At 43.0% G+C, this 21,775-nt stretch overlaps 1 protein-coding gene across 1 annotated transcript; it reads left to right on the top strand.

Annotated features, from left to right (window-relative positions):
- The first annotated feature begins 2,118 nt into the window (after nt 1-2,118).
- SERINC1 (serine incorporator 1) lies at nt 2,119-19,933 on the top strand. The gene is made up of 11 exons (XM_033143711.1): nt 2,119-2,144; nt 12,045-12,096; nt 14,058-14,219; nt 14,790-14,950; nt 15,864-15,943; nt 16,755-16,892; nt 17,364-17,533; nt 17,993-18,083; nt 18,822-18,963; nt 19,061-19,291; nt 19,570-19,933. The coding sequence occupies exons 2-11, from the start codon at nt 12,058-12,060 to the stop codon at nt 19,706-19,708; spliced, it is 1,353 nt and encodes a 450-aa protein (XP_032999602.1). The 5' UTR covers nt 2,119-2,144; nt 12,045-12,057; the 3' UTR covers nt 19,709-19,933.
- Nucleotides 19,934-21,775: the final 1,842 nt, after the last annotated feature.

The following is a 21,775-nucleotide window of genomic DNA, read 5'->3' as shown; positions in this document are numbered from 1 at the left end:
GGCAGGTTTTTAGGCCTGGATGAGTCAGGGTGGGACAACAGTCAAATACTACGTTTGCAATAAACAACCAAGGACATCAACCAGAGAAAAGTTGCTTGGCTGAGCAACCTGGTCAGTGCTAATTGATTACCATGAACTACATTTCAGCAGCAGTATGGACTTTAATGTCAAAAAACACTTTTGCACATGTCCTTGTGAATACTGATCAAGCATGCACTGAAACTTATCTTCCATTTTGAGCTAGATAGCAACTTTTGGGGAAGGAGAGCTTGGTTCATCATACAGCTAAGCATTGCAAGGAAGATGCACTGGTATTCTGAAACAGGTAATTCTGAATGTTGTCATCATCACAAAAAATTACACCACCACATTTAACAAGCTGAATCACCCCCTCTTGCCTGGTTACCTCATTCTAATTAATGATTCATTTGCATACTGTATATATATTCAGCAAGCTCCTGGAGACAAGCTTTCACCCTCCTTGATGTCCCACCCCCACTTCAGATTTGTTAATGCCCTTGCCAAGATTTCCCTTGACTAGCTAATTTCCATACATTCATCCCAGCTTGTGTCTGATGTGCAGTTTTTGCAAAGAAATATATGAGCAGTCAGAAACCAGGATTACAAGAAGCATTTCCAGAAAGAAGCAGCATTATCAGAAGCTGCTGAGAGAGAGAGAGAAACGGAATGTGTGTGTGTGTGTGTGTGTGTGTATAAAAACAGGGACAAGATGGGAAGGAAAGCTTTCAGAAGTTATGAGAGGCTACAAATAACTAGTTATCATAATGTTCTTGTCATCCTACTGCTGGCTCTCCATTTAAAGCGTGTCTGCCCCTTTTTGTTATTTTTCCCACCTCATCTTCGTTCAGTGCATTTTATTTGCATCACAGTAATAAGTCTGGTTCAAGATTTGAGAGGGGGTGCTGGCAAGGTGCCCTCCGATGTGTCTTTTTTTAACATTGTTGCCTACCACTCTGTTTTAGTGAGTGACAGAGGTGGGTAGCAGCAGTGTTCTGAAAGCAGCCGTTAGAATTTCCACCAGTGGCCTGGAGTTGCACTAAGAGACATTGGGGAAACTTAAAATAGAGTCTCCCTGATCCAACTGCCCAGCCCTGATAAGAACTCTTGTTAAAGGGAGAAGCACTGCCACCAGGCATTAGTGATAGGAAGGCATGGGGAGTTCTTGGCATGACAGCATTAAGTCCAGCAGTTCCCTGGCATCCGGGCCCTGAGACAAGTGTACCTGGCTGCCCACCACTGCCTGCCTGCCTGGGCCTGCACACACGCAATCTCTTCCCCTAGTGAGAGCTCAGAAGAACCCGTTTATCTCCCCCTCCCCCCCAACAGAATATAGATTTGCATGGTGCTGATCTGCTGGTCATTGTATCAGTCTTTTAGGAGCATTTTTAATATGAAAAGTGTTGCACTTTTTTAAAAAAAAGAAGGGCAGAACAAATAAGTGATCAGATCAGCATGTTAAACACAGGCTGAAAAGGGAAAAGGAGCAGTTCAGCTAAAAACAGGGACCAGAGCCCAGTGGTCTAAAAGTATTGTAGGAAAAGGTAAACAACCATACAGTAGTTTGCAAGGTGAATGCAGTTAAGTCCATGAAAATGGATGCCATCTATGTACCACCTCCAACATCTTAGACCCTAATTCACCTACAGTTTGGTTACAGTCCTATGCACACACACCTGGGGGCAGGGCCGGCGCGTCCATTAAGGCGAACTAGGCAATTGCCTAGGGTGCCAAAATGGAGGGGGCGCTGGCCAGGCTTGGGTGGTGGTGGTGGTGGGGGGCTAACAGCAGCTTCTCCACTGTAGCGGAGAGGTGCTGCTTGCCCCCTATACCACCCCCGGCTCCCGCTAAAGCAGGCTTTGGAGGGGGGCGGGACGGGCGAGCAGCAGCTTCTCTGCTACAGCAGAGAAACTGCTGCTTGCCTCTCCACCACCCCCACCTCCCGCTAAAGCAAGCTTTGGCGGGGGTGGGCGGTGGCGGGGCACCAGAAGGTGGTCTCGCCTAGGGCGCCAGAAACCCTAGCACCGATCCTGCCTGGGAGTAAACTACATTGAACCCAATCAGGTTAATATCTGAATAAACAAGAAGAAGAAGAAGAAGAAGAAGAAGAAGAAGAAGAGGAGGAGGAGTTTGGATTTGATATCCCGCTTTATCACTACCCTAGGGATGCGGGTGGTGCTGAGGGTTAAACCACAGAGCCTAGGGCTTGCCAATCAGAAGGTTGGCGGTTCAAATCCCCGCGATGGGGTGAGCTCCAGTTGTTCGGTCCCTGCTGCTGCCCACTTAGCAGTTCAAAAGCACGTCAAGTGCAAGTAGATACCGTGTTTCTCCTAAAATAAGACACCGTCTTATATTTTTTTTCGCTCAACAAAACACAGTATGGCTTATTTTCAGGGGATGTCTTATTTTAACCGCATCGCATCGGTAAAAGGCTGTTTTAATGGGAGGTGCCGCGTCACTATGGCTTATTTTCAGGGTATGGCTTATTTTTGGGGAACGGCTTATATTTCACAAATGCATAGAAATCCTGCTATGGCTTATTTTATGGCTATGTCTTATTTTAGGAGAAACAGGGTAAATGGGTACTGCTCTGGCGGGAAGGTAAACAGCGTTTCCATGTGCTGCTCTGGTTCGTCAGAAGCAGCTTAGTCATGCTGGCCACATGACCCGGAAGCTGTACACTGGCTCCCTCGGCATATAGAGCGAGATGAACGCTGCAACCCCAGAGTCGTCCGCAACTGGGCCTAACAGTCAGGGGTACCTTTACCTTTAAGGAGTCTCAAAGCGGCTAACATTCTCCTTTCCCTTCCTCCCCCACAACAAACACTCTGTGAGGTGAGTGGGGCTGAGAGACTTCAAAGAAGTGTGACTAGCCCAAGGTCACCCAGGAGCTGCATGTGGAGGAGTGGAGACGTGAACCCAGTTCACCAGATTATGAGTCTACCACTCTTAACCACCACACCACAATGGCTCTGTGTGCTAGATCAGGGCCCGGGTATTAGTGAATATGCAAGACTTGAGTTGGATGACCAGGGGCCAGGAAGTAGGAGTCATTTCCCCAGTGTGCCCACATCCACATGCAAACATGCTCCCAACAGTGAACAAGCAATTACAGAGCCATTTGGAAGTACAATTAGAGATAAAGACATGCATTTTAAATGATGGCTGTGATGAAGAGCCAAACAGATCCTTTGATAATTAATATAATTATCAGCTCAGCTCAATCATACCGACAAAGTAAAGATAACATAACGTGGGTGGGGTTTTTTTTGCCCTTATTATTTCTATCCTATTGAATTCTGATGAACGTAAAACCAACTGGGATTAATTAGCTAAAAGTGCAGTACTGCAAGTTGAGTATACTATTAAAAATGGCTGCATATTGCTTGATTCTTCTTGCGAATAAGAAAAGTACCATATAATTTGAATTATAATTTAAAATATATTCATGAACCTATTAAACCTCTTATCAAATCTGTTGAGTAAAAGTTCATTAAAAGTCAGAGTCAATTAAATAAATGTGTATGATTGCCAGTTATGCATCTCCTGGGGTATTTGGTAATATGTGTGAGACAAGACAATATCATACTCTAAGCTGTTATCATTGCTCAGCTGTTACATGGCTGAAACTCTTCAGCATTATAAAAGGCATTTTTAAAGATTGAAAAGCAAAACTGAAGGGCCTTCACCCTTTCTCAAATGCAAATTAAAGTGTGGTGTCAAAAACAGTAGATATACAACACAAGTGCTGGAACAGATAGAAGGCAACAATTTGGAAACTGTACATATGAATGATACAAGTTACTATAGAATGGGACCATGGTTTGAATGCGTCACTTCAAAATGTGGATTTTACTGTGAAATGTTCACAAGTTCCATGCTGAGTTTCTCAAAGGTGTGAAAATATGAAATCTGAGTGACCTTCGATTTCAGCACTGGCTTTGTGTGGTCCACGTAAAAAATGCAATGGAAATATTAACAGTAGATATGTTTGTTCTTTATTTAATAAGGGGAAGGGAGGGTAGCCAATGGGTCTCAAGCCCAAGGTGAGTTAGGGACTTCCCCTCCTTGTGAAGACAGGCTCTGGCAGATTGGATGAGACCAATAGTGGGTCCAACAGCCAAGAAGGGAAGTGGGGGCAGGTGGGGCTCATCAACCTGGGAAAGTAGCCCATCTAAGAGAAGGAAAACTCTGATCCTAAACTTCCACTGCCTTGTGACTATATTAATTTGTGAGAAACTCTGAGGAAAAATCTGTACTCACTGCCTTGCAGGAGATCTTTGGGAGAAGGAAAGGCTAAGGAGTAAACTCTACACAAATCCAGAGTGGAGTGCCTAAAATGGGGCCTTCCGGCAACTCCTGCAACCAAGCTAGTGCCAAATGTATTGCTCTGCTTTCCTTTGGACCACATCAGTGATGCTGAGAGGGGAGTCTTGGCATCTGGGCAGCCCAGGACCTCTATTCACGCTGCCCAGGTTTATGCCCAGGTTTGATCTGATTGTTATCCTGATATCCCAATACGCTTGCACCTCCCTTTTGCAAAGAAAATATTCCTGAGTTGTGTGTTTCTAACTTGACCAATGTGGCATACACAGCAAGGTTGTTTTTTAAGGTTCACTACTGTGTTCCTATCCACTCCCAAACTCAGGGGTGTAACAGGGGTGAGAAGTTCGATTTTTCCTCAAACTCTTTCCTGCAGACTTGTCTCAAATGAATACATGATCACAGTTTCTATTTCAGGACATTTATCATGATTTGCTATCTCTGCATTGATTTAACAGATTCCTCACTAAAACTGGCAAGATGCTCTTAGGAAATGAAGTGCATAATCTGCTCTGTGCCTTGCAGGTATAAATATATTGGTCCAAGGTTAATGAAATAATTGTGCAGACTGCAACTGGAAAGCAGAGAATCTAAGTGGTGGTGATGTGACTCTTGATAACTAATGGTTGAAGACTATATTCAAGAATTCTCAATGGTGCTAGCTGCAAACAAAGATTTTAAATTTGCTTTCTAAAAGGCTGGTGATAGGCCTTAATCAGAGCAGAATCCAAAACATGCATACACTAGGGAGGAAGCCCCATTAGACGCAGTAGGATTTAGGAGTAAGCAGGCATTAATTGTGCTGTATGTCTAGAATCATAAAGATCTGAGAGAAGTCCATTAATAGTATTTTTGCATTAGAATTTGCAGAAATATGTGATCATCAGTTAATTTTGCATAGTGCTTTCCTTCCCACTCCCCGCCCCTGGTGTGGTTGGTATATTTTGGATGTGACTTTGCAGTATGTCATTTTTACTTCTTCAGGGTCCAAGAGTTGGCAACAGGCCCACCATCCCAGCAATGCTATATCAAATCCAAACTCCTCCTCCTCCTCCTCCTCCTCCTCCTCCTCCTCTTCTTCTTCTTCTTCTTCCTCCTCCTCCTCTTCTTCTCACTTTGCACTGAACATTCATGGTGTTCTGAGTGAGAGTGCATCTCCCACAGCAGGGGTTAGGAACCTCAGGCCTGGGGCCAAATGAGGCCCTCCAGACATCTCTCCCCCAGGCCACAGCAAGAGAGGGAGGACCCCACCCCCAGGCTTCTTCCTCTGCCTCTTGGGCTCCGTCCTCTCCAGCCTATACTTTTGCCTCTGATCCTGGACTGCTCTCTGCCACAGCCTCTTCCTGCTCACTAAATCCTATCAGCTCTTCAGCTTCCGACACCTCCCCCCCAGTATGCTCCCACTTCTCTCTCTGACCACTCATTGTTCCACCACCAACCCCCTGGCTCTGAACCTTCTTCTCTTGGGGCAGGCATAGGGAACCTTCGGCTCTCCAGATGTTTTGGACTACAATTCCCATCATCCCTGACCACTGGTCCTGTTAGCTAGGGATCATGGGAGTTGTAGGCCAAAACATCTGGAGAGCCGAAGGTTCCCTATGCCTGTCTTGGGGGGTTCCCCAGCTGCTGCCTCCCACCACTTCTCTGCATCCAGCCAGCCAGTCCCTAACACCTCCTGACCTGAGGACATAGCTCTCCCACCTTCCTATAAGGACAAGTCCCCAGTAACATCTCCATCACTTTAGAGATGTCAACCCTGGCAGAACTGGGCAAAGGACCCTTTGAGGAAGCACAGCTTCACCAGGAGGTGTGGTCAAGTGCAGTATTGATGTTGCCACGCCAGCCTTCACAGGGCACCATCTTCTTGCTGAGACAGCACTTTTCTGACTTCCCCTTGTGGGTTCCAAGCCAAACCTCCAGTGGAGGTTTGCCTACTTGCTTTTGAAAATCTAGGATTTTCCTTTCATGGAGGTGTCCTCTCTTGACCAGTTCGGGAAGTGCTGAGTCCAGGGCTTGCAAAGTGCTTTGCCCAGTGCTACTCAAACACCTCACAGCCAGGTATGTCTCTGAGGAGAAGGAAGAACACATGCACTTTTATGAACCAGCTATTGTGTTGCACACTGAGGGACTCGTGAACCATGCTAGGAGCGTGGAGGTGTGCTGAGAAACTGTGGGCTGGGGTGATTAGATCATGAAAGCCTGGAGCTGTGGAAGTTCAGTCTCAGACACGCTCCATCTCTGATCTGTGAGTCAGATGCAAGCTGAAGGGAAACTCATTCTGGTCCCTGCCATTGGCCAAAGAGCCTAGCAGGGTTTATTTATATACCTTCCTCCCTGCTGCACATATGTAGCCATCATTCTGCCCACCCCGAGAATTATTCTAACCGAAGGAACAAAAATGAAAGAGGGAAGAGAAAATAAGAATTAATGGAGAAATAGATAGGAAGGGTAACAGAAAAAGCCTAACAGAAAAAGAAAGTAAGTTTGGGAAAATAATGAAAAGGCAGTGAGGGAGCAAGAAAAAGAGAGGTGCCTTGAAAAGAATGGGGGAGTAAAGGGATCCCCCCAATTATTTGGGGGAATAAATTATCTACATTCCTTAACCTACGAAGCATATCTATGAAGCTGAGCTCCCACTTCTTCTCGAAACAAAAGAAATCTTAATGTGCTAAGCATAATGTGAGCTGAAGCACCATGGCACAATTGTGTAATCTTCTGTTTCTTTTGTACTGGTGTGTAGCGATTAAAAACCTACATATACCGTGTAAGTAGAGTTCAATGTGAGGTAATAAATGCCTTTGACTAGTCAAGTAATTAGCCCCATCATGTACTATTAAGGTCGTGCAGATTTGAAAGGAACCAGGATTCATCTTCATTTTCCATTTCTTTTTATCTTTGCTTATCTATTTCTTTTCTTTCTTTTTAATAAATTACTTAGCTTCTTGTTAAATCCCATATGCCCAAGTGCACATTTCACACCACAAACTATTTTTTTTTCTTTTTCTGGATGCTGCACAAAATGTGTCTATCTGCACATTAGAATAAACCCTGGAGCCAAAGGGTCACTGAGAGGTTGCAGGAAGGAGAACACAGTGAGTGCAGGACCAGCCTGGCTCCATCCATCAGCCAGAAAGGAGAAGGAGCTGCAGGGAGTTTGCTTGCCCCACCCTGTCAGAAAGAGCACCCAACTCCAGCTGCCTGTTTTCCTGAGACAGTGGAGTTGAAAGGAAGCACTCTTTGGCCCATCCACCATGTCAGGAGGATAAGGACGGCCAGGCTGTGTAGCTTTCAGATCTGAACACGTGTGTGTGTGTGTGTGTGTGTGTGTGATTTCAATCTATTGTAAACCTTTGAGATCATAGAACTGGAAAAGACCTCAAAGGTTATCACACAATGGAAAAGTAGGAGATAATTTTTCTAAATAAATAAACTCTCATATTCTAAGGAGGAATTTGGAATAGATCAGTTTTCAGCATTTAAATAAACATGCATATATATATATATATATATATATATATATATATATATATATTGTTTACAAAAATATGTGCATTGTCTCTTTTTTCAAGTTGTGTTTTCTACAGATCAGATAAACATGCTTGCTTAAAAAAATCAGAAAAAAATGTAAGTCAAATGCAAAGATCTGCTCAGTTAATTGCCTTTATCTTCTACTCTGCATATATATATATCATGGCAAACAGCTTTTGGAGCCAGGAAAAGTTTACAGAAGCCAAAAGACCTGCCTATTGGCTTAATTTGAAATGTGCAAATGCTGCTCATGTTGTCAGTAACTGGCATGCACAGAATTTGGAAACACTTTTACTTTAAGATGGTAAGGCAGAGAAAGTATCCAGAAGCCAGATTAATTTAAGTACCATCTGGACTTGATATCTGTGTATAAGCTCAGCTTTGATATCAGGAGCAAAGCTTCAAGGCCATTTAGAATTAAACTGACTTTGTTTCACTTTGACCTATTAAGCCACGGCCAAAAATACCCAGATTCCACAGACTATTTTTAGGTTACATGCCTTTGTCAAATTAAGATTTTGTTTGTATAGAAGATGCAAAGTATCGCTTGGCACGTGTAATTACAGGAAAGTTACTGGATTCTTTCTTGGGGTAAATGAGTAGTAGAAATATGCAGCTATGCCAACTAGCAATAGCACAATGGCTGCTAAGCCACTTACAAAAATTGAGCATCAAAAGAAGTACCGGTACACCCACTTTAAAGCACTACACATTTGGGTAGAGTGTAAATATAGCAAATTCCCATACTGTAGACTGTTTCACCCAATTGACAATGTTGGGTTTTTAAATATATTTCCCAAGACAGCATTCAATAGCAGTCCAGCCCCTTATCAAAATGAATTACCGGTAATGTTCCCCGAGAAGCATTTTGAATAATACATTTGGGTGAAGGCAAACCATACAACGGTTATATGTTACGTTATAGCTTAAATGTTCTCAACCACACCTGATTTGTCATTGGTAAAATTCCAGGTGAACAAATTGTCGCAAAAGATTAGGGAGGTGAAATACACCCGTCTGTAGAAAATAAGCAGGCTTGTCTTTTTGCTACATCCAGATCTCAGTGTTCCTCCCTTCCTAGGGTAACAGGTTGCAATCAGGATTGAACCCTGCCCAATATAGTTAAGAAAGGCTTGCCACTGTGCACATTTTGCAAACATGTAGTGGTGGTGTGAGAGAGAGGCTGGAGCAACAGCAGCACCACTAGGATGGGGCATGGAAAAGGTTGCAGTAGTTTCCAAGTTGTTAGTAGTGGCAGTACCACCAGCGACAATCCAGGCCTCCCCTGACCTTGTCCAGGCCTTGTTATACGTGTAGCAAGCAGCGAAACTCATTTACATTAGCGTTCCCCACATAGGGCAAGTAAGGAAGAGGAGAAAGAACAGTGTCAAGGAGCCCAAAAAACAAGGGTTTTTGTTTTGTTTTAGGAATGATAATTAGGATTGTGCTTTAAATTCTTGCAATGACTTCACAGTGGGATGCTGGGCTCTTTTGTGACACATTGCTGGGAGTCTCTGACACAGCTACTAAATAAATACTTGGCACACTGTTTTATTTGAATCTTTTACGTTTTGTACAACTGTGTGTTCTTCCAAGCAGTTCAGCACTCAAGAGAACAACAGATTGTACTTTCTAGCACAGTAATCCGAAAGCTCTTACCCCATCACAAGGCTATTTCTTTAAACACGCTGTTGCTCCCTGTATATTGTATGTATTTCAATGTCAGAATTAAACGCAGTGTGTTTGGTCTTGTTTAAACAAAGAACTTCTGGGTTCACTTCCATTTTAAAAGGAACATTTGTTTACTGACAGCACAATCCTTTGCATGACTCATCACAAGTAAGTCTAATTGACTTCAATAGGAAAGGGTAGAGGATTGCAGCCTAAGAATGCATTTCTTCCTTTGGGAAGCCACAGTTGTCATGGAAATGATTGCCGTGCTGAAAATATCGGCCGTCATCTGTACTGATGCTGCTGTACGTGCAGCTTAGATATAAATAAATGCCATCTAGGGCATTTCAGCACATCCTGGGTAATGGTGGTAATGTTAGTTAGATGGCACTTTTCAAATTGACATCCCTGAGTGGGAAAAACACAATCTGCTTTAGCCTAGGGAGGGAGTACAATTTTAGGAGCTGGTCATCATTAAAGGGATCATCCATTTCTTGGCTTAGACTGACCTCTAGGAGTTAGGGTAGAAATGCATGTTTTGAGGAGACAATGGCTTTCAGCCCTGCAGTTGCCTCATAATGACATGAAGGGCAGGGAAGGGAGGAGAAGAATCAGGGGGTTATCCCGATCCATATCTATTGATCCCCCTCCCCGCCCACAGCTAGGGTGTCATCTTTCTCAGTTGGCCTCTATAAATAAATCCAATGGAGGAAGTAGTAGGGGAGGCGGGAAGCATTTTCAGGGAAAACTGAGAGGCATGAAAAACATTACAATTTCCTCCAATTCCCCGCTCCTGTATTCATGTCAGGTGACATGGACTTCCAAATGTTTTGCTTAATGCTACTAGAATGCGTTTGTATACCTGAAGGAGCGTCTCCACCCCCATCGTTCAGACCTGACACTGAGATCCAGCGCCGAGGGCCTTCTGGCGGTTCCCTCATTGTGAGAAGTGAGGTTACAAGGAACCAGAGAGAGGGGCTTCTTGATAGTGGCGCCCGCCCTGTGGAATGCACTCCCATCAGATGTCAAGGAAATAAGCAGCTATCCTATTTTTAAAAGACATCTGAAGGCAGCCCTGTTTAGGGAAGTTTTTAATATTTAATGCTGTATTGTTTTTAACACTTGATTGGGAGCTGCCCAGAGTGGCTGGGGAAACTCAGCCAGATGGGCGGGGTATAAATAAATTATCATCATCATCATCATCATGTACTACACATGCAAGAGTTTTCAGATAAATGCCACAAGTGGCCTGCAAACAATAAACAATAGCAGGAAAATAACAGAACACCATACAGCACAGGTTCTCCATCATATATTTTGATTATTTGTTCATACACATTGGGACACCTCCTGAGTGATCTTAACCAATTTTGGCATGGTCATTCCTGAGGTAATGGGGCAGGTTTTTGTCTATGTTTGTATATTCCTGGTTGCAATGTTGAAACAAAATGACGAACTACACCTTTAGAAAACTGCATTGAACTGGACACTACTTAAGATATAATAGCCAAAACTGGCATGGTGGTTCCTAAGGTCAAGGAGCAGATTCTGGTTTATCTTTAAACGTAAAGGGACCCCTGACCATTAGGTCCAGTCGTGTCCGACTCTAGGGTTGCGGCGCTCATCTCGCGTTAATGGCCGAGGGAGTCGGCGTACAGCTTCTGGGTCATGTGGCCAGCATGACAAAGCCGCTTCTGGCGAACCAGAGCAGCGCACGGAAACGCTGTTTACCTTCCCACCGGAGCGGTACCTATTTATCTATTTGCACTTTGACGTGCTTTCAAACTGCTAGGTGGGCAGGAGCTGGGACCGAGCAACGGGAGCTCACCCCGTCGCGGGGATTCGAACCACTGACCTTCTGATCAGCAAGCCCTAGGCTCTGTAGTTTAACCCACAGCACCACCCGCGTCCCAAAATAGTGGACTCAACCTAAAACTGCAATAATTTGGACAGCCCTCCAACTATCATAACCACATGCCGCACTTGGTTTCTGAGATGGAGGAGCTGGATTCTGTCTATTGAGGTTAGCTTAATAAAATCATCATCATCTATTACTTGTACACCGTCCATCTGGCTGAGTCTCCGCAGTCACTCTGAGCGGCTTCTAACAAAATATTAAAACTACATTAAACCTACATTTAGCGAATAGGGACAGGAAACACTGCTGCCCAATCACACCTACGTTTAAACCCTGGATTTTTTCTGTATTGTTTTGTTGCAAAAACAAAACAAAACAAAACAGCATAACATAAAATAGTTTTACGTTAACCCAGAAGTCAGACGCCTGTGCGAGTCTACCCTATTAAATCCTGTGCGCTGAGGTGGGAGGTGGCCAGTGGCGGTTCTTCCTCCTTCAGCCCGGAAGTGACGCGCTGCTGCCTGTCAAAGCTCGTGGTTAGTGAGCGAAGCAGGCTGGAGAGTAAACAACGCCTCGCCGCTCGGTGCCGCCGCCGCCGCTGCCTCCATCTTTAAAGGGCTGCCGCGCAACTCATCCGCCGCGAGAAGAAGAAGAAGAGGATGGGGGCTGTCTTGGGCCTCTGCTCCATGGCGAGCTGGGTAATGTGGCCGGAACCGCGGCCTCCTCTTTCTGGGCCCTCCTTCGCTGGGTTGGGGAATCGCGGGGGAGGCGGCGGCTGTGGCTATTCAGCAGCAGCAGCAGCAGCTCCAGAGGCGCAGGCGCAGTGAGGGGGCTCTCTGACTGCGCCCCCCCCCAATGCATCCCCGCGCGCTGTCCTTTCTCTGCGGCTAGGCTGCCCCTCCCTGGCCGTGATGCGTCCCCTTTGTTTAAATCATATATAATATAATTGCCAACGCCCTAGAACTTGCCGCGTGATGGAGGAGGCGCGTTAATGTCTCGACCCTGTTGTCAGCGCCTTGCAGGTGTTACGGCAAAATGACAGTGCGCCCCAAATTAAAAACCCTTAGTAATGGAAAGCAATGGGTTGGTGCAGGGCCGGATTAAGGTTTGATGAGGCCCTAAGCTACTGAAGGTAATGGGGCCCTTTATATGTGATATTTTAGGGAGCAGGGTAGCAGGTGGGGCCCATTACTACATCATAGGAGCCTACACAACACAAAACACTGTTGATGTATGTAGGTTTTATTTCATTTGTTTTTTTATCTTATATTTTGGAAATGTACATCCAGGTTTTTTCCCCCTTAAATTTTTTTGGGGGCCCTCAAGAGAGTGGGGCCCTAAGCTATAGCTTGTTTAGCTTATACGTAAATCCGGCACTGGGTTGGTGATGTTGCCTCTTTTCACATCTGCCCTTTGAAATTTGACAGTTCCTTGCTTTTTCTGGAGAGGGCAGTTTGCTATCTAGGTAGTTGCCCCCCCCCCCAAGAGCACCAGCATCATCTTTTATCCAGCCCTCATGCTTTCCTCCTCCTCCGTGGATAGCTTCCTAAGGCCATTTTTAGGAATGTCTCTATAAAGGGATTTTGAAGTTGTAATGTGAAAGGGTTTTTTTTTTTAGCAGTGGGGTTTCGTCACCTCTAATTTTACAGGGTTGTTTATTGTTCCTAGGCATTTGGCAAATGTTTGTACCATCTTATACCACCGTGCATGCTAAGTCACCATGCTAGGAGTATATGTGGAATTACAGACCTGGAAATTATGAGTTAAAGTGTGGCTTCTACCTCCTTTTGACAAACCCTGCATTAAAGTAGGATCATCTGTAGGTGTGTAAGAGAGAATCAAATCAATCTAGAGAAAATGTGGACTTTTTGAGGAAAAACAACAACACAATATCTTGAGCAATAGTAGAAATTCATATTACTGTTTTGTTAGACTGAAATTTGTGGAATTTTTTCTGTTCTCTGGGATAAATTCCTGCTATGGAATAATATAGGCAGAGTGGAAATTTACAATGGTCAGACTGGGGAACTTGATAGAATGTTGCTTAAACTTTTGCTTACTTAACTGTTGTGCATTCGTCCTAATCTGCTGGAAGTTAGCGTGAGATGTTTGTCCTATATTTTTCCCTTCACCTCTGAGGATATTGAAGTAAAGTGTGTATATTCAGTATATATCTTTGATGCAGGCATAAAGTGAAAACAAATCTCCCCCAAACTGTAAGTCATACACTTTTTCTTGGCTATGGTGTACATCACTATTTGCCCTGGTAAGCATAACTAATAACTTTTGTAAACAGTCTGTTGACTTTCTTGGCTGTACATGGGGCAATCACAGAGCCATCTGAGAAGCAGCATTGCAACATCACCTTTGCTTTTTCGCAGGACTTGTTTGTGCTTCTATTAGTGTTATAGCACCGAATCAAGAGCCCAAGGACCTTCTGCTCATATCTGCACACATTTTACTATCAAAACCATGGCCTTTGCAGTAATGGGTATACAGGAAAACGTAATACGGAATATGAGATTACAAATATTACATTAGTGGGGGTATGATCCTTAAATATTATGACATCAGAACCAGTAGTTAAACATTTTAACCAAGTAATTAACTGAGCATAACACTTTATTTTGTCCTCATACTCCTCCCTTTCTTTCATCAGATACCATGTTTGTGTGGCAGTGCCCCATGTCTGCTGTGCCGATGCTGCCCCAGTGGAAATAACTCCACTATAACAAGGGTGATATATGCTCTGTTCTTGCTCCTTGGAGTGGGTGTTGCATGTGTGATGTTAATTCCAGGAATGGAAGAACAGCTGATGAAGGTCAGTTTACTCTTGAGACAACTATGGTAGAATTATTGTGGCGCTGCTACTGTAGTTTGGGATTGACTTATATTTTCTTAGCTTTTCAGAAGAATTGCTTTCTCTAGAGCACCTTTGTATCCGCACCTCCTTTTATTCTAGAATGTTAGTTAGTGTTTTGTTTACATAGGCTAAGGCCTAACTATGGAGCAGTTCTCTCATTATGACTGCCTTTCATTGAAGTATTTTAACATTTAACATAATGGTTCTCTGTAAAACTTTGCCTTCTTCCCGTGGTATTAGTTAGCTGTTATTTCAGACTAGGAGTATACATACATGTATGTATGTGGCCAGGGGACTATATTTTATGTGTGTGTGTGTGTGTATATATATATATATATATATATATATATATATATATATAGTATTTAAATCTTAAATTTAACATTGGCTTGTGAGAACTTTAGATCTGTACAAATTTCAAGTAATGAAGAGATGTTAAATAATCCTGTCATAGTCTGCCTCTAACAAAACAAAAAGCTTGGTTTCTTCATTGACATATGTTAATATATTTTATGTTGTTCATTACAGATTCCTGGATTTTGTGATGGCCAAGTGAATTGTGATGTCCTAGTAGGCTATAAAGCAGTATATCGGGTGTGCTTTGGTATGGCCATGTTCTTTCTCCTGTTCTCCTTAATGATGATCAAAGTGAAGAGCAGCAGTGATCCAAGGGCAGCAGTACACAATGGGTAAGAAGAAATGGTGGCCCAGCTACACCCCTATCTGGGATAGCCTAACTATTGTTGTCTATACTCTGGTAACCTCAAGGTTAGATTACTACAATGTGTTATACATAGGACCGCCTCTGAAGACGGTTTGGAAACTTCAGCTGGTGCAGAATTCATTGGCCAGGTTGTTCACGCAAGACGGTTTGGGCATATTACACTGATCCTGGTCCGACTGCACTGGCTACTGATTACCGTATTTTTCTGTGTTTAAGATGATATTTTTTCCTACGAAATAATATGCAAAAATAGTGGGTCGGCTTATACACGGATAGCAGAGGGGGGACGGGCAATTGTTGGCATCAGCCAGCATGAGATTTGCAGCCGTGATTGGGTGTGTGATAGGTTGCTGCAGCAAGGCCTGCTGATGATTGTCTGTGGTTTTGGCAATTGTGCATGCTATTTTCAGCATCATTGAAGTGTGTGCACAATCTTCTGTTGTTGTGTTGAGTGTGCAGGTGGGCTTTAGGTGGCATGTGTACAGACGATTGTTTGCCGCAGTGATGCGTGTGATTTTGATTGGCGGGCAGGATGTAGAGCGATTGGTGGTGCTACCCCTCCCCCCCCCAGCTCAGCAACTGTGGGCAATCTCCTCCCAAAAAAAGCTCAACATCTCTGGGCAATTCCCCCCCCCCCCCGGCGCAATACCTCAAGGGCTGTCACTTTCCATATGAACCTATATGGACCCTGAGATCATCTTCTGAGGCCCTCCTTCGTGTGCTGCCTCCTCGAGAAAATAAATAACAAAACCTGAAGGTTGTTGCTTCAGGTAATTGATGAGATCATATGAAATATTATATATAGTATATTATGTAAAGTATACATTTTAAAATACTGCTGATATCCGAACTTTGATTGTTTTGGTGATTTTTTTCAGATTCTGGTTCTTTAAATTCATCACAGCTGTTGCAATTACAGTTGGAGCGTTTTTTATTCCAGAAGGACCCTTCACAACAGGTATGATTGCATTGAAAGTCATGTATATTTTGCACAGAAACTGTTTCCAATAGCTTTCAATGTGATACTGAGTTCTTATTCAACAGATCTTAATGTTCTGATTTGTCACACTGGAGAAGATGCTTAGGTCTTTGGCATGACCCAGGGTTGGGAAACCTTTTTGTTCTGGCAGGTCAGATCAGTTCCTACCTCAGTTTGCCAACTTTTGACAGATGGGTGGTCCTCACTACCTGTCAATGTCCCTTGAGCAGTGATTCTCAAGTGCCCAACAGCCAGCTGATTGTCGGGCATTTGGAAACCATAGCACAAGGGGTATTGCCAGACTAGGACTGGCAAAGCTGCATTCCTCAGCATTCAGCTGTCCAATTGAGTTCCCCATCCGGAGCTCAATTACACAGCTAATCCAGTGCTGTCTGTACCTGCCTCATACCTGATGTCCTATATGATGTCAGGTGGCCATGGTTTAGGGAAAACAGTTTTGTGGGCCAAATTGAGCTAAATCTGGCCTTCAGGCTGGAGGTTCCTTACTCTAGCATAATCCCTTAATTCTCATTCCCAAAGAATCTGGTTTTATGTATGTGTAGCCACATATTCACATTTATCTCTTAAATCCTTGTGTTTTCCTCACTGTTGATTTTAGATTATAAGCTACATGGGGACACAGCCTTGTTTATTTTTTTGTCAAATTCTTTAAGAGTTTATTTTATGAGTAAATTTTACCCTGATGACTGAATCACTCAATACATGCTAACAATTCAAACTGAGAAAAATTATTTATGAAAATTAATATATTAATTATTTGTCTTCCTAGTGTGGTTTTATGTAGGCATGGCTGGTGCTTTCTGCTTCATCCTTATCCAGCTAGTTTTACTTATTGATTTTGCCCACTCTTGGAATGAATCTTGGGTCGAAAAAATGGAAGAAGGAAACTCAAGATGCTGGTATGCAGGTATGTAGTGGTTTGTTGGTGAGCATCACAGGGTTTGTTTATTAAAATTGGGACATGCGGTGCTCAAATTTCAGTTGTAGGAGTCATGAGCTCAGAACTCTTTGATGTTGCTCTTCACTCGCTAGTTGCTGACCATGGAAGGATGTGTTTTTGTGCATGTGTGGAACTGAGAGTCTGAATCACTCCTATCCCCAACATACCATGGTTAAGAGGGAATTGGTGTTTCCAGAAGCATAATAATGATATTGATCACATGGGGTTATAGTAACAACTATAATTACTGAGGACTGATGCAGTTTTTTCAGATCTTTTAGAGGCAATAGTAGTTTAGTCTGTCTACTGAAGTTAATACAGCAGATCACTTTTCTTATCCACAGAGTACCATAGGATTTATTTTTCAGCACTGCTCTAGTAAGCCTCCTTCAAAAGTACTAATAAAACCTGAATCCAGTTTTGTTTGCTTCTTCACAGCTTTGCTCTCTGCCACAGCATTAAACTATCTTCTGTCTCTGGTGGCAATTGTCCTATTTTATGTCTATTATACTCTGCCCGATGGCTGTTCTGAAAATAAGGCATTCATCAGTGTCAATATGCTGCTGTGCATTGGAGCATCTGTAATGTCAATTCTGCCTAAAATCCAGGTATGAGGTTACATTAAGTGGATATTTGTTTTCATAAGAATCTGGCTAATACATCAGCCATTTGTCAAATTTCTACATGCAGGTAATTCACATCTTATGCAAGGATTTGGTTCTGGGGGGGGGGGGTGTCTCTGCATACATGAGCATATAAAGCCAGGAAACCCTGGAACTGCTCCCAGCACCCCAGAAAGTGAAGGACTGCTTACCCAGCTTTGGGAAGGAGGAACAAGGGCTCTGGGACATTGCCAGAGCCCTCATACCACCTTCCCAAAGTCTGGTAAGCCTGTAATTACAGCAGGGGAGGGCGGGTAAGTAAATGGAGAGTTGGTTTCCTCTGCTGTCCAGTCATTCATTCATTTATTTCCTACACCCCCACGCTGTGCTAAGATGTGATTACATAAGTAAAATCAGCGCAATATGCAAGTTACCTATATTGTTTCGCTTTCTGTCTGCATATAGGAATCACAACCGAGATCTGGGTTGTTACAATCATCTGTGATCACTGTTTATACAATGTATCTAACCTGGGCGGCAATGACCAATGAACCAGGTAAGGAGATTTCATGTTGATGTTGTTGTTGTGATCCAGAAGTGACTCTGGCAGAACTCCTTTGTTTATTGCTGTCACACCTCCTTTGGATGATTTTAAAGTTTTTGAATGTTTTGAAGCTTTGAAGGGACAAAAAACTGTTAAACAAAAAGAATTTCGGAGTGCAAGGTAGAATGCTATAAATTGTTGATTGTTACAGAGAATTTGTGGTTATCTAAATGATTCTTAGAGTGAATGAAGCTTACTCCCAAGTTAGCATGATTAGGATTGCAGTTTTGGTATACAAAAGACTTCTTGTAGGGTGGGCGGTTCATTCATTTTCCGCTTTGTATTCTTGTTATTAAAAAAGTGCACCTAGACACTCCGTTGCACTGCCCATAGCCAAGGTTTAAGGTGCCATTTACCTCCTAGCTTTCATATATCAGTTTCTAACACTGTTCTGAACACTTGCTCTCTCACCACACAGTAGCAAGACTAGCCAGTGTCCTATTGCATGGGGATGTTGCTAGTACAGTGCTCAAAGAAAGCACTGTTAATTCTGTATCATTTGTATGGAAAGGCCATAGCTGTAGTTCATTGCAGTGGGAAAGCTACACAACAAATAGCTCAAAATCAGTTTCGAGCCATGTAAAAGGCTCTCACGTAGTGTATATTATTATGTTGGACATTGATTCTGTGAGAAATATTGTTTTGTGTAGAATAATCTGACTTTCAATTTTTGTCTCTTTACTGATCTAGACAGACAATGCAATCCAAGTTTGCTGAACATAATTGGCTATAATTCCACAAGCACTCCAAGTAAGGGTCAGTTTATCCATTGGTGGGATGCCCAAGGAATTGTAGGCCTCATCTTGTTCTTAATGTGTGTTCTGTACTCAAGGTGAGCAGAACTTTTGGAAAAGCTTTTCCAATTTTCAGTTTTGTTTTGTTTTTTAAAAAAATTGTATCTGGTGACACTATCCACTTTTTAACTGCAGCATCCGGACATCCAATAATAGTCAGGTAAATAAACTGACATTAACCAGTGATGAGTCAACACTGATAGAAGATGGACTTCCCAGGAGTGAAGGCTCTCTTGATGAAGGAGATGATTTGCACCGTGCTGTTGATAATGAGAGAGACGGAGTTACTTACAGTTATTCATTCTTTCACTTCATGCTTTTTCTTGCTTCGCTTTACATCATGATGACCCTAACCAACTGGTACAGGTATGTGAATCTTGCAGGAAATTATGGAAGGGTGACACTTCCATAGATTACATTTCATTGACATTAAGAGTGCTGATCACCTGTAGGGGTGGAAGTGGGCAGAGAGGCAAATGTTGGATTCCTAATCTCCTCTCCCATTTATCATAGATTATTGGTGGCAGTGAATTTTATTCTTACATAATTTTTCAATTTTAAGAAAATAAGTGATGATCAAGAGGAAAGTAGTTATTCTGTTTCACAAATGAGCTGGCTAACACTTTATCTCATCCCTTTCTCAGCCCTGACCCTGTGTCTGCATCAATGACCAGTAAGTGGCCATCTGTGTGGGTGAAGATCTCTTCCAGCTGGATTGGCATAGTCCTCTACGTGTGGACTCTGGTGGCTCCACTTGTTCTAACAAACCGTGAATTTGACTAAGCCAAGTGTTTCATCTGAAAGCTCTTGCTTTATTTTGTTGCTAATTTGAAGCTAACAGTATTCAACATTGAGATGTAATTTGTAAATAATACGTGTATGTATTGTCTGAATAGTTTATCATGTCTTCTGCATGGTTACACTTTTAAATCATGTTCACTTGCTATTTCAGTGACTGTTTTCTAGTTGAGCTTGATGATGATAATAATAATGCATATTAATGATTAATACTGAGCCCTCTTTCAAGTTGGGGGAAAGTAAACACATATGGTGGGTAGAGTAGGGTTGAAGATTCTACCACCACCACCCTGCCATTTTCTTCACTTTCCGATTTGTAAATGGTGACTGTGTGAAGCAGGGAGACTTTTGCATCCATGCAGACTCCCTGTGTGTGTGTGTGTGTGTGTGTGTGTGTGTGTGGAGAACCTTGGTTTCCATTTGGGAGACTCCACAGATACAAATGTCTCTCCGCTTCACAATATCACAAATTGGAAAGTGATGAAAAAGGCAATGTGGGGCAAAGCTAGTGTGATCTTCCCTACTACTCCCTTCTGTATGTATCCTTTCCCCTAACTAGCACCTGGAGAGGGATCTAGGGTCAAACTAGATGTGAGAACAGCAGTTCCATGTGTATCAAACCCCACAAATATTTGGCTGAGCCCCACTGCTTACTGAAGAACTCTGAGATCAGGGGTTGGCAACCTAAAGCCCATGGGCCACAAGCAGCCCATGGGGGGGGGGTCGTTTAACTGGCCCACGAGCTGCCCCCAAACCGAGCTGCCCACTCAGCGAGTCCCCACGCGCTGGGCTAAACTGGCGCAGGGACTCTCTTCTGTGGTGCCGGAAATTGTGTCTGCACAGACGCTGGAAATTGTGCACGTGATCCGGCCCACGGAGGGATCTTCACTGGAGTGAACCAGCCCAGGTGAGGTAAACCTTGCCAGCCCGTCCTAGATAATGTAGTCCAAGGTGCATTAAAGCAGTATTTTTCAGTGCATGTAGATAGGCTGAGGTTGAAAGCCAAATATTTGCAGTTATAATCAGATGGGGAACCATGAAGAGTGTTAGAAGTGAGGGCTAACTATGACAATCCTACTGGCCTTTATTGCAGTTTAATAATTGTTACACAGCAGTAAAATATGGCTGTGACAGATAGGAGAGACAGTAATGGTTGTAAGCCTTTGGAGGATACTGTATTACCTCAGCTGAAGCATGGATGGATGCTTGTCTAGGAGAGTCTGATGCTGAATGAGAATTGCATATCAGGTGTGTCTAGGTTACCTTTAGATCATAGCTGATCTGTAGGAGGTATGATCTTTTGTTGAACAAACATCAGGCGAGCTGGAGCACAGGAATGTCAGCTCTAATGAGCCTTAGCTGATGATAGAGCAGAGCAAGGAGTGGGGTTAGTAGGAAGGGAAAGAATGTACCTGTGATTCAGTTGCCATTTTAATCAATTTGTGGAGGGTCCCTCCCCCTCGCAGGTTTCAATAAGTACAAGGCCTCTTTTAAAAGAATGTGAACAGGAGTAAATGTTTAAGGTTATACTTGAAATTATTCAAAATGTGCATGGGGTTTCTAGACATCAAAAATAGTTGCCATTTTGACCATTTGTTTTTTAAAATGAAGTGCAGTGAAGTATTAATGCATGCTGTAGGCTTTTCATTTTTTGTAACCATTTGATACCAAGATAGTGTTGTTTTTTTTAACCTAATAAATACTTGGAAGGTATTTAGGACTAGCGCTCATTAAATTGAAATTAAGGAGTGAAATGGATTGCTGTCCCGCACTGGTAGCTGTAGTATAGTATATTTCACACTGATGAGGTAGACTTCAGGTACTGCTGTTTATTTTTATAGCTTTTTAAAATGTTACTTTAAAAAAATCTATCCTGGCTCCATCTGTTCCTTGAGTGGGTATAATTGAGCTTAGTTTGTAAATCAAGAAGTTCTGTATCTTTCTAAAAATACTTTCCTGGATAAATTGATATATACCAATATTCATTTTTAGTTAAAGCACACTTGCATTTTAATAGCTGATCTCTTCACAGATGTCATTGATTCTTGTGTC

This window comes from Lacerta agilis, chromosome 3 (genome assembly GCF_009819535.1).
Source record: "Lacerta agilis isolate rLacAgi1 chromosome 3, rLacAgi1.pri, whole genome shotgun sequence".
Taxonomy (NCBI): Eukaryota; Metazoa; Chordata; class Lepidosauria; order Squamata; family Lacertidae; genus Lacerta; species Lacerta agilis.
This window is presented reverse-complemented; position numbering and strand designations above follow the sequence as displayed.

Coding starts and splice junctions, on each gene's coding strand:
- SERINC1 (XM_033143711.1), top strand. CDS start 12,058: ATGGGGGCTGTCTTGGGCCTCTGCTCCATGGCGAGCTGG. Junction 18,084..18,821: donor GGCAATGACCAATGAACCAG/GTAAGGAGATTT, acceptor TTACTGATCTAG/ACAGACAATGCAATCCAAGT. Junction 19,292..19,569: donor ACCCTAACCAACTGGTACAG/GTATGTGAATCT, acceptor TCCCTTTCTCAG/CCCTGACCCTGTGTCTGCAT.